Source organism: Rhododendron vialii, chromosome 13a, assembly GCF_030253575.1.
Source record: "Rhododendron vialii isolate Sample 1 chromosome 13a, ASM3025357v1".
NCBI classification, from domain to species: domain Eukaryota; kingdom Viridiplantae; phylum Streptophyta; class Magnoliopsida; order Ericales; family Ericaceae; genus Rhododendron; species Rhododendron vialii.
This window is the reverse complement of record NC_080569.1, coordinates 23,041,423-23,058,906: the sequence shown is the minus strand read 5'-3', so window position 1 is coordinate 23,058,906 and position 17,484 is coordinate 23,041,423. Positions and strand designations below refer to the sequence as shown.

Genomic DNA, 17,484 nt, shown 5'->3' with positions numbered 1-17,484 from the left:
AATAGAGAAGTATAAGAAAAGAGTCAGTGGTTATAACCCAATATAGTATGGTGAGGGACATTTCCAAATACATTGCCCTCCACCAGAGCAGTATAGTTTGAATTTGGTGGACCACACATATAGCTTTAGAAGATGAGATTTTGAAAGGTATCCCATGTGTTCATGCTATTGTTGCCATTACTTTCAAACATGAAAACATACTAGATTACTGCCACCCTTGCTATGGAAAGGAGACAAGTGCCAACATCTACAAGGGTATCATTTACCCCATCAATGGTTGGACCATGTGGCATTCAAGTGGATGTGTCCTAGTTCTCCCTCCCAACTATGGCAGGTCTACTGGCAGACCAAAGAAATCTAGAAGGAAGGAAAGAGAAGAGATGGAGAATCCTGATGCAGATAAGCTAAAGAGATAGAATACTTCATTGAGGTGTGACAAATGTGGTCAATGGAGCCATAACATCAGGAGCTACAAAAATGAAGTTAATCTTGACATTAGGAGGAGGCCTAGTGGAGGGTTAGTATTCAATAGGCCAACTGGAAAGCCAAGAGGAAGGCCAAGGCAAGAAGGAAGCCAAGCATTTAGTAGTAGAGGAAGGGGACTTATTGTTGCACCAACTGAAGGAGGCCAAGCATTAAGGGGTAAGGGTGGTGCTGGAAGGGGAAATGGTGATGGTGGAAGGGGAATGACTGATGGTGGAAGGGGAAAGGGTGATGGTGGACGAGGAAGGGGTGATGGTGGAAGGGGAATGACTGATGGTGGAAGGAGAATAGGTGATGGTGGATGAGGAAAGTGTAGCAGGCCGAGCAAAATGGCTCGGTCCATTCTGAGCGTGATCAAGTATTACTTTCAACTCCAAGACATCTCTCTTTGGACGTTCGGATCAGCAACCGTAGCCGAAGGTCCCCGTCGCCGAGGGTTCCTCTAATCACACCTCCTTTCATGGTTCATTCCCTACACCTGCTCGGGGTGGAGGATACGTTCGTTTGGATAGCTGCCGAAGGTGCCACAACATGCTCGGTGTCGAGCATGGCTTGGCTGACGATCCAGCTCATCCGCATCAGAACAGCAACCATGGCTATGATGATGGTCGTGACGTCATCCGAACGGTTATGAGGACAATGATGGTGGCACGTGAAGGTGCCAGCTCATCATAAAAACGGTTGCAAAACCCTAAACGTGATGCAACAGTGACATCAGCCGACGCGTGTCAAGCGTTGGTGCAATCTTGGAGATCAAGCGAAGGGTTTCCTATAAATATCCCATTATGCCTTCTTGGAAGAGGTACGCTTAAACAAAACCCTAGCTCCAAATCTCTAACTCTACCTTGCAAGCAAACTGACTCTTGCACCGGAGGGCCATCCCGGAGAACCTCCGGTGTGGTCTCTTAGTCGTGCTTCTTTTTGCAGGATTGAGCAAAGGAGATAGGAGCTAACCCCGAACCACAACTCAAAAAGGACGAACCACCCAAAATGGAGCCCCACAATTTGGTGAACCTGACGTGAGCTTGATTCTCAGATCCACGGCGGCTCCTCCACCTCGACCGCCTCGTTCGTACCTAAAAACTTCACCTCTCGAGATCTCCACCAGTCTCCTCCAAAGAACAATGGGCGGAGCGCCACCACCACCGCCTCTCTTTCAACCCCTCAGTTCCTCTTTGCACATCACCTCTGAAACTGGTATCAACGCTGCCTCCCCATCTCACCCTCCAGGATTTACTCCTCCAGGCGTGAGCTCTTCCATCCAACGTCCAGTGGGCCTGAGTGAAGATGCTCTAGCATACGTACAAATGCTAGAACAGCAACAAGAACAGACCAACGCTGATGTAGCCCTCCTACGAATGGAAATCGAAAAAATTAAGGCCAAAGAATTTCCAACGGCATCCCACTCCGGATCTCAGGGTCGGCGCCAGAGAGGAAATCTGCCACCCCCTCCTCCTTTGGGTGTTGATGCGCGGCCAAAAAGAATTTCAGTCCACGACCGCCTGGACCCACTATTGACAGACCATCGAACTGGGGATAGCGCTCGCCTTAGGCAGCAGCTCTCACCAGTTCATAAACGTCTCGGCAATGGTGCGGGACATAGAGGCGGAGAAGGACAGCGAGAGGGGAGCCCGCATACTGTTTTCTCAAGTTCATCGGCTGGAGACGAATACTCCCAGGGCTCCCAAAGCTACGATACCGTGGGATTCCAAGACAACGATCAGGCTCTCATCCCGTACAAATCCGAACGGCAAAGAAGCCGAACGCCGAGAAGAAACGGGAAAGGTCCCCAGAGCCATCGGATCGAACATGATGAAGTCCCTCGGGAAAAGGCCCACGAAGGACGAGCAACAAATTCAGTAAGCACTCGGAGGTTAAACCGTGAAAGGAGTGTAAGTGTCGTCGTTCGGCAAGACGATCGCCCTAGCCAACGAAGGGTTTACCATACTGAAAATCTTCCAGAAGAAGAGTACAGAAAGGTCCCCATAGAGAAGAAGGAGAGGGGATTTCAACGTCGGCAGGATGAGAACGAAGGAAAACAAAGGGAACAAGAATTCCGAGCATCAAAGAAGTTTCGAAACGCTCGGGAAGGTCTTCCCCCTCGGCCAACCCACGAGTACCAATTGAAAAAGCTGACAGAATCACCCTTCTCGGCAAAGATCCAAGCCACGTTGCCGAAGCTAGGTCTACATCTCCCAAAGTTTCAGAAGTTCGATCCCAGCACGACCGAGGCATACACCCATCTCATCAGTTACAGAAGCACCATCTCGTGTGTCACCGACGACGATGCCATCATGTGTAAAGCATTCCCCTCAAGTCTTGGGCGCCTCGGCTTGCTTTGGTTCAACCAATTAGAGGCTGGATCGATCCATAGTTTCAAAGAGCTTGAAAGAGCTTTAACTATCGGTTCATCACTAGCAACAAGCAAGCCAAGGAAGAAGATGCCTTGGCACAGATGAGAAAGAGGCCCGGCGAAACGCTTCGGAAGTATGCCGAACGTTACTGGCAGTTGTTTAACGAGATACCCGGTGTTGATCAATACTGGGCGGCAAGGAATTTTAAGAATGGTTTGGAAACTGGAAGCAAGATCTTGGATGAGCTGGCAATAAGGGCGCCTCATGGAATGAACGAGCTAATGAGGACGGTAGAACAGTTCTGCACCTACGAAGAGTTCCTCGCCGAGCGAGAACTCCAAGGAGGATAGAACTCAATTGTACCTCAAAGCCTTCATGTTCCCACGCCCCAAATCGCGCCACCGAAGCCTGTGGTCGCTGTCCAGCCGAAGAAGCAGGTCAACACAGTCAAGGTAGCAGACAAAAAGGGGCCGAAAGCTCATGACTATATAGCTGAAACCACAGTTTTCAAAGAGCCAATTTATTTCCTCCTCCGTACGATTGAGAGGGAACCGTTCTTTGTTTGGCCGAACCCTCCCAAATTGAACACAGAAGAAGGCAATAACAACAATCGAAAGAGATGCTCGTACCATAACGAGCTCGGGCATTACACCACGGCTTGCGCTCCGTATAAGGCACTTTTGGAAAATCTAGCGGCACAAGGACTTTTTGATGATCATATCGATTGGACAAAGACGCCGAGGAGACAGCCGAACGCTGGTGGACAAAACCTCATTCCACGACCAGTCGGAGTAATCAACGTTATTCATGGGTCAACAACAAAGGAGGCAGCAAAACAGCTTCGCCGAGAGCTTGTCAAAGCTGAGAATGTTACCCAAGTTTTTTCCATCGATCGTGCTCCAAAAAGAGTCAAAATGCTCGAGCGTCCCTGGTCAATCTCATTTACCGAGCAAGATCTTCAACGCATCCAAACTCCACATTGCGACGCTCTGGTGGTCACACTCCAAATCTCAACTCACTCGGTCAAAAGGGTGCTTATTGATCAAGGAAGCTCGGTAGAAGTGATGTATCTATCTCTCTTTAACGAGCTCAAAATACCACAGTCATGCCTATTACCAGCAGAAGTCCCATTAATTGGTTTCGTGGCACTTCAGTTTGGCCTCTCGGAAGGATTACCCTCCCCGTCGTTACGGGCTCGGTTGCTTCTAATCAAGAATTCGTTGTTGTAGATGCACCGAGCCCATACAACGCAATCCTTGGCCGAAATTGGCTCCATTCAATCAAGGCCGTCGCCTCAACCTACCATCAAGTGGTCAGGTACATCGACGCTAACGGCAAACAAGAAGACCTATTTGGAGATCAGTTACAAGCCAAACAGTGTTACGTCTCGGCCATTGGAAAGTCATCGAGCTCCAAAAGAATACATTGGGTTGAAGTCCCTGACAAACCAGTTCTCGAAGACGTCGGATCTCTTCCTGAAGAGAAATCAATTGAGGATCTTATCAAATTCCCTCTTAACGAGGATGCATCACGTTATTTCATGCTCGGCGCTGGTCTATCCCAAGACGAGAGTGAAGAAACCTTGCAGTTCCTCAAAAGCAACATCGAAGTTTTTGCATGGACGCCGTACGAAATGCCAGGCATTGACCCAAAGCTCATCCAGCACTCCCTCAAAGTTTCAAAATCAGCAAAGCCTGCGATTCAGAAGCCTCGGCGGTCGGCCAGCATTCACGCCGACGCAGTAAATGAAGAAGTCGGCAAAGTCCTCGAGGCTGGCGCCATCAAAGAAGTACAATACCCCACCTGGCTCGCAAACCCTGTGGTGGTGAAAAAGAAGAATGGGAAATGGAGAGTTTGCGTGGACTACACCAACTTGAATGATGCTTGTCTGAAAGACTGTCTTCCCCTTCCAAAAATTGATCAATTGGTAGATGCAACGGCGGGTCATGCTCGGCTGAGTTTCTTGGATGCTTACCGAGGTTACCACCAGATAGCCATGGATCCCGACGACATGGAAAAGACGGCATTCATCACACCCAGAGGCCTCTTCTGCTACCTGGTTATGCCGTTCGGCCTTAAGAATGCGGGTGCCACATTCCAAAGAATGGTATACCTGTTGTTCGGAATTCTCATCGGAAAAATCATGGAGGCTTATATTGACGATATGGTGGTGAAAAGTCTAAAGGTCGAGAATCACCTCTCTCATCTTGCCGAGGTCTTTGCAATATTGAAGAAGCACAAGCTACGGCTTAATGCCGACAAATGCGCCTTTGGAGTTAGCTCCGGGAAGTTCCTCGGCTATTTGGTTACTCGGCGTGGTATCGAAGCAGATCCGAACCAGATCTCAGCTATTCAGCAATTGAAACCACCATCAACTCCTCGGGAAATTCAGAAGCTAACTGGGATGGCAGCGGCTCTCAACAGGTTTATCAGCCGCTCGTCGGATAAATGCCATGTCTTCTTCCAAACGCTTAAGAAGCAAAGCCGACGAAGTTTCAAGTGGACGGAAGATTGTGATGCAGCCCTCGCCGAGCTGAAATCTTATCTCAGTTCGGCCCCTCTTCTTGTCAAACCAGTAGCTTTCGAAACTCTTCATCTCTATCTAGCTGTCTCTCCACACGCCGTGAGCTCGGCACTTGTCCGACGGGAAGGCCTTGAAGACCAACCAATCTACTTTTCTAGCCGAACCTTGCTCCCGGCACAGACTAGATATCTGCCACTGGAGAAGCTCCTTCTAGCATTGGTTACAACAGCTCGAAAATTGCTCCCTTATTTTCAAGAGCACCCCATCATAGTTCTCACGGAGTTTCCACTTAAAAATCTCTTGAGGAAAGCTGATCTATCAAGCAGAGTATCTCAGTGGGCGGTCGAATTAGCAAATTTTGATATCCACTTTGAGCCTCGAACTGCAATCAAGGCACAAGTATTGGCAGACTTTATCCCTGAGTTCACCCCTGGAAGCCTGGACGAGGAAACATTGGTCAAGCCTAATTATGGGATGCTAGAACAACAAGAGGCTCGGAAAGTTTGGAACTTATTTAGCGGAGACGTTTGGAAATTGCATGTTGACGGGGCATCAAACAGCAATGGCTCGGGCGCAGGGGTTGTTCTTGTAAACCCTTGTGGCGTCCTTCATGAAAGTGCTATCACAATCAACTTCCAAGCCACAAACAACGAAGCCGAATATGAAGCTTTGCTTGCTGGCCTCCGAGCCGCGGCAAGTTTACAAGTTGAAGATTTACAAGTGTTCTGCGACTCTCAGCTGATCGTCAATCAAATAACAGGTGATTATGAAGCTCGGGACCCAAGAATGATTAAGTATCAAGCTACCGCTCTAGAGCTAATCCGAGGGTTCAAAGGATTCCAAATCGAACAGATCAACAGAGAGAACAATGCTCATGCCGATGCTCTTGCAAGTTTGGCCTCGGCAAGCAAAGCATCTGAATACCGACACATCAGCCTCGGCGAGATTCACCAGCCGAGCTTTGAAGTATCGGAAGAAGTATACAACATTTCCCTCGGCCCAAGTTGGATGGATGAAATCATCTCGTTCCTCAAGGATGATACTCTTCCCTCTGACAAAAAGGAAGCCCACCGTGTACGCAGCAAAGCAGCCTACCACTGGATCTCTGAGCTCGGCCAACTATACAGGAAAAGCTTCACCGGGCCATATCTCCGAGTCGTTCACCCAACCGAGGTCCCAATTATTTTAACCGAGCTCCACTCTGGCAGCTGCGGTTGTCACTCTGGCGGACGTTCCCTATGCCAAAGAGCTCTCAGTCAGGGATACTTCTGGAAAGGAATGAAGAAGGATTATGAAGAAGTGGTCAAAAAGTGCAAGCCTTGCCAACTTTTCTCCCCCATACCAAGGCAACCCGCTTAATCTCTCAAACCTATCACTAGTCCATGGCCTTTTGCTCAGTGGGGCTTGGATATAGTAGGCAAACTTCCAACTGCCCCTGGGGGCTTCAAGTTTTTAATCACTGCAACGGATTACTTTTCAAAGTGGGTGGAAGCGGAGCCGTTAGTCACAACAACTGAAACAGACGTTCGGCGATTCGTTTGGAGAAACATCGTCACAAGGTTCGGCGTGCCTTATGCAATTGTGTCAGATAATGGCTCCCAATTCGTTGGAAAAGAGTTAACTGGGCTCTATGCTGAGTTCGGAATTAGATTCTTCAATTCAACCCCATCCTACCCCCAGGGCAACGGCCAGGCCGAGGCCACTAACAAAACTGTTCGCGCGGGCATCAAACATCGGCTTGACTCAAAACGAGGAAAATGGGCCGAGGAACTGCCTAGGGTCCTTTGGGCCTATCGCTCCACTCCCAGACGCTCCACTGGCCAAACTCCCTTTGCAATGGCCTTCGGCATGGAGGCTGTCATACCATTGGAATCAAAGTTCCCGACCCTGCGTACCGAAACTTTTGATCTAGAATCTAACAATGATGCAGTGGCAACCGAGCTAATCTTAGCCGAAGAAAAGCGAGACGACGCTCAGCTCAAGTTAGCCAACTATCAGCAAGAAGTCGCTCGGGGCTACAATCGAAGCGTAAGGCTTAAGAAGTTCAGAACCGATGACTGGGTTTGGAGAAAGGTTGTCCGAGCCAATCAAAAGACAAAATTCAAACCAAATTGGGAAGGACCCTACAGGGTGATTAAAGAGGTCGGCCACGGCTCGTACAAGTTAGAAGACAAAGAGGGAAGGGAAATTGAGAACCCCTGGAACGCTCTGAACCTCAGGAAGGCCTACCTTTGAAGTCTCTCATCAGTCTCAATCTATCACAAAAGCCCTCAAGACTATTACTTTTCTCATACAACAATGCTGTACTTGTTTTGACCATCTTTTATTTAATGAAAAGCCTCTCCTACTTCTGAAGCATCAGTGTTCTCTATATTTGATTACAATGATTCAAACATCAATCGCTATAAGCTCGGTATTCTAACAATTACAGCTACGTTCGGATTTCTTTAGTGCAAACATGATTATGGCTCGAACAATTTGATTTCCAGCCACAACTCGATTAAACAAATTGATTCGGCAATGTCCACACTTAGAGCATTTACTTAACATATTGCCTTGTTACAAGGCTGGCATTTTGAGCCGAGCCTTATACCAGCATTGGGGCTGTTTTGAGTAAATCATAAACAATTCGGACAACTTAAAGTCCAAACAGAAAGCAATAGATGAACTTGAAAGTTTATCCTCAGTACGGCTATGTTCATAATTTGACTTGAACTAAATGGCCACATCAAACAATTACTCTACCCATTACCTTGGCATAAGACTGGCATTATGAGCCGAGCCTTACACCAAAGTAGGGGCTATCATGAGTAACTATCAAAACTTTCAAAGCAAGCCAAGGTTGCTTAACCCTCGGCAGCCAAAATCAGGAAAAATTTCTAAGGCATGGAGAAAAATTCAGTGCAGTAACAAAGTTGAGAATTCCTTCTAAGTCACCATTTAAACATAAACTTGGAATTCAAAAAACTCCTACGAAGAGGGCTCGGCTTAGTGAAATGTTTGATGCCGACCCCCTTAAAACTATTACATCTGGCATGGCAAAATCCCAAATGTTCGGTGCCATCCAGTCCAAAAGCAAAGTTCAAAATACCTTAAAAACAAAATAAAAGCCTAAGGGAAATCCTAAACTGGGGTATCTTCAGCAGCCTTGTCCTGAGCCTCGGGATGGTCCTCATCTCCTCCAGCCTTCCCCTGAGGATTAGCCACAGCCGCTTCGGCCATCTCTTCATCGTCATCCTCTGGAGGAAGAGGTTGACACTCCTCCTCGGTGTATGGAAGGTCAAGGTCAGGTACAGCCGGCTCGGGAAGTTGCTTCAGAAAACCTGACTCAGGCTGAATCGCCATAACACCAGCCATGGCGTCAGCACCGGCAGCATATCCCAGCTTGAAGAAGTCCGGTAACCGAACTTCAAGTTCGTCGTTGACCATTTTATGAGCAACCTGGGTGTATTCTAAGGCGGCTCTCTGGATCCCGGCCTCATAACCACGGGCGTCGGCAGATGTAATCTTCTCTTTCTCCTCATCCTTCAGCTTTATCACCTCGGCCTCAGCAGTCTCGGCAGCGGCTCTAGCTTCAGCAAGTTCCTTCTTTAACCTCTCCATCTCGACCTCCTCATCCTTGACCTATTGCTCCGAGATCCTAAACTTGGTTCGCCAAGAATCTCGGTCAGACCTATACCTCTCTCGTTCGGCAGAGACCTTAGAAGCTTTGTCATACGCCTTCAGTGCAGCCTGCCCAGCCTAATCAAAAGAGCAAAGTAAAAAAAAAAGGAGGAGATAGGAAATAAACAGGGAAAAGATGGAGGAAAGAAAGAAGGGAACAAACCTGAACAAGATGAGAACACATCTCACCCAGCCTTGGAAGGAGCTCGGTTGGAACCTGATCATAATCCCTCGGCAGGGCCAGCCCCCTCAGAAGCGTGATGGCAAGGTTCGGCTCTTCTTTTACTGAGTCGTTCTGAAGGAGAACCCTGCCATCAGGCATCGTATATGAAGGGCTGAACTGGCGACGGACGGCGGCCTCGGTGGCTGGATCGGTAAGATCAATGTGAGGTTCAACCAAATTCCCCTGATCCTTTGTTGAAGGGGCTTGAAGAGTGTCAAGAGGCACGGGTTGTGAGATGTTCGGCAGAACAACGTCCTCTGACGTTTTCTGTCTCTTCTCCTTCTGACTATGCTGCTCGGTAGAGCTTCGGCTTCGGCCAGGATTAGCCGTCTTCGTTGGGATCACGGGCCTTGGAATGTTCCTTCTTGACATGTCTTCGAAGGAGGATTGGGGAAGTTCGGCAGAATCAAACGGAGTAAGCCACTCCTCTGCTGTAAATCCAATCTTCGGCAATCTCACCCCTCCTTGTTGCCTCTTCTTTTTAATTCCGGCGGCGTTGGAATTTCCCTTCTTCTTTTGTACAGTCTCGGCAGCTGGAGTACTGGGTGCCTTTTTATTGCTCTGGGCGACCTCTTTCCCTTTCTCCTTCCTCCTAAGTACACCTTTGTAGGAGGGTCGGTATTCAAGAAGGGTCGGAGCGTGACGGCAAACCTGGGCAAGCAGCGTCTCGGTCGCCTTCTCCCGAGAGTTGGTGTTAAGTCCCTTGGAAATAGGGCCAAGCTCTGCAAAAAAAAAAAAAAAAAAAACAGCAATTCAAGAAATACCCTCAGCAGAAAAGAAGACAAAAGTAGAATGCAATAAATGACTTAAGCACGTTCGGTCTGATCACCTCTTGTATCAGCCACTTTCGGAACGGTGAACCGACGGAGACCGTCGCCGAACTCGAAGTTTCCATGCACTTCGAGGTAAAAGTCAGCCCATTTGTCGGTATCCGAAAGTCCGTTTATCAGAGGCTGCTTTTTGGGACGCGTCGACAAATACCGACGGCCAGATTTCCCGTGTCTAGACATGGTGTATGTGAAAAAGAGGTCCGTCGGCGTAAAATCCAAATCTTGACTCTCGATCAAGGCAATTACCGACATAATGATTCGGTAACTGTTGATCGCGAGTTGATGGGGGGCTAAATTGAATTTCCAAAGAATTTCCCTAAGGAAGGGGTGAATTGGGAACCGAAGCTCGGCCTCACAAATGGCCATTAAAGGCACGGTTATATGCTCGGGACGGTGATCCCTATGGTCTTTTATGTCAGTGCTCTTGACTCTATGAAGCAGAACATCCGCGGGAATGTTGTATTTCATTCGGAAGGCTTCGTACTCCCCAGGGCTGCCGCTGAAATAATGAGCGTAGGGGCATAGCAAGCCCTTGTCAAAAAGGTCGGTGTCGCTTAAAACCGATGTCGAAGCTTCGGCTCCTGACATAAGCCTGGACTTGGCTTCTTGCCCGACTTGTGGCTCGGTTTCGGATTGGGTTTCTGGCGAGAAGCTTATCTCGGGCTCCGTGAGGAAGTCATCGGCGGCGTATTCGTAATCACGCTCGGCGTTAGAATCGTCTGACACTGGAGAAGTTGCCGACATCCTTGTTGAAGAAGATACAACCGCTCGGCTATTCCTTAACCTACGCCACTCGATAAGTTCGCTGAGGAATTGACGATCGGATTCGGTTTCCGAGTAATCCGAGTCAGATGACACGTCGATGACCTCATGAGCCAGACCTAGGAAAAGAACAAAGGGGTATTAAGCTATTGAAATCTGCGTCGGCAAAGAAGATCGTTTGGAAGTTCGGTTCATCTTATCGGCTCACGAGTCACATGCTAACCTATAGTGGGCTCGGTACTTCTATAAAGACTCCCTACGTTCGGCAAAATAAGAGAGTTGGGGAACGTTCGGTTATTTACCCCCATCAAAAGAAATCGTTCGGCGAGCCCCAGACTTCCTATGGGGGCTCGGAAGAACAAGTTGAGTTCAGGGATGAACATCATCGTTCTCCCCAGAAATCTACTGTTCATACAGTACAAAAAACCCCCAAAGTCATTCCAAAAACCCAGAAAATAAGCATGAAAAGCGAGAGAAAGAGTAAAACGATAAGAATCGATGACATACCTGAAGATTTCAGTTGATTTGGGGCTTGAAGTTGAGGATCTGGATTCAAGCTGAGTTCTGGAATGGAAATGTAGAGAGAGAAGCTCCAAGCGCTAGAGAGAGAAAGTGCAGAAGAACTTTCTCTCTCCTCCTTCACCGGTATTTATAAACGGGGCGGGGCTTTTCGAATTTCCAGCCCATCATTTCACCGCCGAACCCCTCGCCAACCTCTACGTGACACGTGGCAACTGAAGCCCTTGCCCATGCTAGCCGTCTCCTCGTCTGCCAAAACGTCCTTTCAACTGACACACCCGTTCGAATACTCGACAGTTGTTATCTTATGTGGGGCTCGGATTAATCTGCCGAAGGTTCAAGCTCGGCCAAGTCTTAAATGAACCCATACCTAGTGAAGAGCCTCGGCAAGGGTTGAGGGGCTATTGTAGCAGGCCGAGCAAAATGGCTCGGTCCATTCCGAGCGTGATCAAGTATTACTTTCAACTCCAAGACATCTCCCTTTGGACGTTCGGATCAGCAACCGTAGCCGAAGGTCCCCGTCGCCGAGGGTTCCTCTAATCACACCTCCTTTCATGGTTCATTCCCTACACCTGCTCGGGGTGGAGGATACGTTCGTTTGGATAGCTGCCGAAGGTGCCACAACATGCTCGGTGTCGAGCATGGCTTGGCTGACGATCCAGCTCATCCGCATCAGAACAGCAACCATGGCTATGATGATGGTCGTGACGTCATCCGAACGGTTATGAGGACAATGATGGTGGCACGTGAAGGTGCCAGCTCATCATAAAAACGGTTGCAAAACCCTAAACGTGATGCAACAGTGACATCAGCCGACGCGTGTCAAGCGTTGGTGCAATCTTGGAGATCAAGCGAAGGGTTTCCTATAAATATCCCATTATGCCTTCTTGGAAGAGGTATGCTCAAACAAAACCCTAGCTCCAAATCTCTAACTCTGCCTTGCAAGCAAACTGACTCTTGCACCGGAGGGCCATCCCGGAGAACCTCCGGTGTGGTCTCTTAGTCGTGCTTCTTTTTGCAGGATTGAGCAAAGGAGATAGGAGCTAACCCCGAACCACAACTCAAAAAGGACGAACCACCCAAAATGGAGCCCCACAGAAAGACTGTTGGAAGGGGCAGGGGTTATGGAAGGGGTAGGGCTTCACAACCACCAGCACAATAGGTTTATTTTGTTTGCCAAGTAGGTTTATGTAAAGTTTGGATATTGAATGGTTGGTTGCCAAGTAAGTTTTTGTAATGTTTGGATATTGAATGGTTGGTTGGCAAGTAGGTTTTTGTGTTAACTGGATATTGAATGGTTGGTTCCTAAGTTGGTATTTGGTTTATGTATTGACTGATGTTGAATGGTTGTATTGCACTGATTTTGGCAAGTTTTAAACTGATATTATAGTTAATGCAACTGTCTTCTTCTTCAATGAATTGTCTTATTCATCAACTGTCATATGGTTTGGCAATTAGGTATATTATTGAACTGCCTTTTGTCTATTGTAATGCCATGTAAATAAACACAAGTTTCCAAACCCACAAAAGCTGATTCATTTCATTCATTAGGTGCATTACATTCATTTCAGTAGGATAACAAAAAAACACAAGACAATGGTGATGAGGCACATGGCCACCATCATCTTTACAGTTCCTAGCTGCCCTTCAAGCACTTGCATCCTAGCTACCATTGCATTATCAACCCTACGTCTTGCATTTTCATCCCCATATGTTGCCTTTTCTGTCTCATCTTCATGGACAAACCTCCTTTGGGTTGGCACACTTAGGACTGTGTTAATTGGCTTGCACCAATCCCATATCTCACAGACTCCATTTGGACATGAGTAATATAATTTTCCTCTGTTTGGATCTGAATTAGTCACTTTGATGACTGCCTGGAGCTTGCAATGGCAATATTTAGTTCTGTACCTAGGAATCATTGCATTTGTGCTTGTTGAAGATGAAGAATCCATGGTGGGTGGGAGATGATAACCTGTAAAATGAGAAAGAGAGAGAGAGACAGAAAGAGACAGAGACAGAGAGAGATAGAGACAGAGTTACAGATAGAAAGATAGAGAGAGAGAGAGAGAGTTACAGATAGAAATATATATATATATATATAAGAGAGAGAGAGAGAGAGAGAGACAGAGACAGAGAGAGAGAGAGAGAGAGAGAGAGAAAAGAAGAGAGACATGCTAACCAGTGATGAGGAGAGAGACAGAGGTATGGATAATGGGTGAAATGGCGGTATAAATGGAGGCATTTCCCTCCAATGGATATAGGGTTAGGGGAGGGGGGAATGGGCAAATATGCCCTTGGGGGGAGGCTCATGTGATGGGCACATGGCCCTTTTCTGTCCAATTTAATGACGAGAGGCATTGGAAGGATGACATTGAAATAATTTTGGAAATCGAAGGTTTAGTTGGGTGAAATTGAAACTGGAAGGACTAAGTTGAACTTTTCACATAAATCGAAGGGATATAAAGGCAAATCACTCTTTCTTTATCTCTTTCTCTTTTTTGATATTTTATGCTAGCGACAAGAAAAAATGTCTTAGAGCAAGCACCTGAAAATTGAAATGGTGCCAAAATTCTTCGCTAAAGTCATTTTTATGGTTTGTTGTTATGTCAAAAAGCCAAATTGTAGCATATCTGCTTCATCGATCTATTGCAATTTCCCCATAATTTCAAACTCGGACCATTAAATTTATTTCATCCCATTTTTATACAAATCAAATTAATTGAATAAAAACGGAAAATTTCGCTAACCCCAAATTGGTGCCAAAAATGATTTTCTCATTCTTGACAGCAGAAGATAGCATTTCAGAAAATCTATCAATATTGTTCAGATTCGGAAACCTGTAGTGCACTCATGCACTACAAAAGCTGTAGGGCACTCCTGCATTACAGCGGTTATAGGGCATCAACCGCGCGTTTTCGATGGTCCGGATTTCAAACAAATTAAAAGAGCTTGTTTTAATTTTAGACTATTAATTACTGAGATGAACGATTGGCGTGATGCATCCAACCCTATAGCATGTAGCATGTAGGGCGCCCTACATGATTCCCGTATGGTTTTTGTGTCTTATTGCGTTTAGATTGAAACCAAACAAGGCCTAAACCAAAACCTAATAAACTGCACAATATCTTTTCAAAAATAAATAATAAACTGCACAATAGTAGTAGTATAGTCAACCGTCTCAAGTCCGATCGGAAGTCATCGCCGATCCAAAGCCAAAACAAAACAAAACAAAACCCTTGCTTTCTCCCTTTCTTCAGAAGACTTCTGAAGAAGACCCATCAATGGCGACCCCCAGATCCACCCCTCTCTCTCTCCTCCTCCTCCTCCTCTCTCTCCTCCCCCTCCTCACCACCACCACCGCCACCTCCGACCTCGTCTCCGACCTCCTCAACCTCCAATCCCAATCCCCCGCCGGCGTCATCCACCTCACCGACTCCCTCATCTCCCGCCTCCTCACCTCCACCTCCCCTCCCCGCCCCTTCTCCCTCCTCCTCTTCTTCGACGCCCAACAGCTCCACGACAAGTCCGAGCTCCGCCTCAAACCCTTGAAATCTGAATTCTCCCTCCTCGCCTCCTCCTTCATCCAAAACAACCCTAATCCTAACCCTAACAAACCTCACCTCTTCTTCTGCGACCTCGAGTTCAGAGAATCCCAGCAATCCTTCGCCCTCTTCGCCGTCAATTCCCTCCCCCACATCCGCCTCGTCCCCTCCACCGCTCTCGACCTCAAAGCCGACTCGATCCAAATGGAAGCCGGGGACTTCTCCCGCCTCGCCGAGTCCATGGCCGAGTTCGTCGAGTCCAAAACCCAGTTAACCGTCGGCCCCATCCACCGACCCCCGGTCGTTTCCAAGAAACAGGTCATCGTGATGGTTGCTGGTTTGCTGGTCTTGATGCCTTTCGTCATTAAAAGAGTGGTTGCGGGCGAAACCCTTTTGCACGATCCCAATTTGTGGTTGGCTGGAGCTGTGTTTGTATACTTCTTTAGTGTTTCTGGGGCTATGCATAATATAATTCGGCATATGCCGATGTTTATGGTGGACCGTGACGATCCGTCGAAGCTGGTTTTCTTTTACCAGGGGTCGGGGATGCAGCTGGGGGCTGAGGGGTTTGCTGTGGGGTTTTTGTATACTGTTGTGGGGTTGTTACTGGCTTTTGTGACTCATGTCCTTGTGAGGGTGAGGGATGTGAAGGTGCAGAGGGCGGTCATGATTTTCGCGTTAGTGGTTTCTTATTGGGCGGTGACGAAGGTGGTGTTCTTGGATAATTGGAAGACAGGGTACGGGATTAATATGTATTGGCCTTCGAGTTGGCAGTGAGATCGAGGGCAGCAGTGCCGAAGCAAGATAGGCCGCAGAATAAGTTCAGATTAGTTGGTAATTTGATGAGTGCTTGTTTTTTGCTCAGAACGTTTATGAGACCAGATAGTTACATTTTGAATGTGATCTCGTGCTATTTTCTGTAATGCGATACTCAGTTTTGTTGTTGAATATGTTGATCTAAGTTCTTGCCCTTGTGATGAATTTCATAATGCAGTGGTACTGTGTTTTTCTGTTTGTGTCTCTCCTTGTAGTTTTGGTTATTCTGTTGAATTATTGCCCATTCATTCGTAAACTGATATAATATGGAAGATGTTTGATGAAATGAGGATTGAGCAGCAATTGCACAGGGCTTATTGGATTAGCAACCCCGCAGCCATGGGATTCATCCTGCTTACAGTCCTGCTATCTTAAAGGAGAAATAGAAATGAAGGATGAAACCAAATTTTGAAACATTGGATGTGTGGTATTGTAACGCATTTGTACAGTTCACTCTTAGAGATTTTCAATATTTTCTTCCTTTGATGATATTCTCTAGTTGTGCCACAGGTACTTATTGAAATGAATCAAAGGTGCTTCCGATGGAAGTCCACAGTGAACTCCCAAGCACGATTGAATGTTGTTAGTCTCCCTTTAGTAAGCAACTTCTTTTCCCTACTAGCTTGTTCATCCGTAGGCATTAGGTTTGTTGGAGCAGATGTTGTATTTCACAATTGCTGGTAGATCATGATCTACCATGTTTTTGTTTACAACTATTATGTGTCCCCCTTCTTCCTAACCAGGATGCTTTGTTCCACTTTGCGGTTGGTGAGGTTTTGATTGACCAAGTAGTATCTGTCTATTCTTGTCTCCTTATTACTTGGTGTTGTTTGCAAATTAGTTGACCTATTGCATCTTACTGACTAACACGGAATAGAAACCTTTCCAATTGTGCACATGAACAAATGAATAGCTCTGGCAATATAATCCATTCCTGGAAAGTGGAAACTCAACCTGAATTCTAAACAGTGCTGTTCAAGTCGGAATTTACAACCTCTCTGAATCTTGCAAGTTTTGAGTTCTCTATCCTTGGACAACCATGTGCTCCAAACACAAAAGTTGTAAAGCTACCAAAGATTGCACCCTCATAGTGTGTGACCAATACTGTAGCAGCTCAGTCTCTATGAACTTTGAAGCACCAAGGCCCCCTATCTGGTTGCCATATTTGTGGTGGCCATGCGAGTTGCGACAACGCCATGGAAACGTAGTGAACATGCCAAGTTGCGTGTCCACTAGTTTTCTTACATTTAGTCATGGGATACATTGGGGGCACGCATGTCTCAAGTTAGACTCAGTAGGTGTTTTGATGTTGTGTAGCTAATAAGTAATAACTGCAGTTCAAGCTATATGCTGCTATGGTGGTCTGTTGCTGGTGTAAGTTCCTTGTAGACTAGATTTTCATAGTTCTTGCTACGATTAACTCTCAATGCAGTAGGATTGTGTAATGTTTTTCCTGATACAAGTCTGGTGCTTTTGGTAGATTCCTTTGTACTCCTCGGAGAACTGCAAATTGTGGGGATTCTGAAATTATACTGGGGCTAGAGGATTAGTACCTTTGCAGACTTGGAATTTGTTAATAAAAAAGAGTGAAAATGAAGGCCTAAAAACAAGTGAAATATGAGGTATTGGAGAAGTGTTATTACTAGTAGTTCCTGTTAGTAAATTGCAACATTTTCTTTCACATATGACAACATTTAGCATGTGTGCTGCTACTCAAGTACTTGTGTAAGTGAAGCTTAAAGTGCATTTGTTGAGAGCTCTCAAT

At 46.7% G+C, this 17,484-nt stretch overlaps 2 protein-coding genes across 2 annotated transcripts; both read left to right on the top strand.

Annotated features, from left to right (window-relative positions):
* Positions 1-3,942: 3,942 nt before the first annotated feature.
* On the top strand, positions 3,943-7,596 carry LOC131314008 (uncharacterized). Its single transcript, XM_058342506.1, has 7 exons — positions 3,943-4,216; positions 4,298-4,626; positions 4,828-5,688; positions 5,755-5,949; positions 6,100-6,188; positions 6,270-6,663; positions 6,844-7,596. The coding sequence occupies exons 1-7, from the start codon at positions 3,943-3,945 to the stop codon at positions 7,594-7,596; spliced, it is 2,895 nt and encodes a 964-aa protein (XP_058198489.1).
* Positions 7,597-14,506: 6,910 nt separating this feature from the next.
* On the top strand, positions 14,507-15,917 carry LOC131313194 (probable dolichyl-diphosphooligosaccharide--protein glycosyltransferase subunit 3B). Its single transcript, XM_058341361.1, has one exon. It carries the CDS (start codon positions 14,643-14,645, stop codon positions 15,678-15,680), a length of 1,038 nt encoding a protein of 345 aa, XP_058197344.1. The 5' UTR covers positions 14,507-14,642; the 3' UTR covers positions 15,681-15,917.
* Positions 15,918-17,484: the final 1,567 nt, after the last annotated feature.

Coding starts and splice junctions, on each gene's coding strand:
- LOC131313194 (XM_058341361.1), top strand. CDS start 14,643: ATGGCGACCCCCAGATCCACCCCTCTCTCTCTCCTCCTCCTCCTCCTC.
- LOC131314008 (XM_058342506.1), top strand. CDS start 3,943: ATGCCTATTACCAGCAGAAGTCCCATTAATTGGTTTCGTGGCACTTCA. Junction 4,217..4,297: donor TCAGTTACAAGCCAAACAGT/GTTACGTCTCGG, acceptor CAGTTCTCGAAG/ACGTCGGATCTCTTCCTGAA. Junction 6,189..6,269: donor GCTCTAGAGCTAATCCGAGG/GTTCAAAGGATT, acceptor GGCCTCGGCAAG/CAAAGCATCTGAATACCGAC.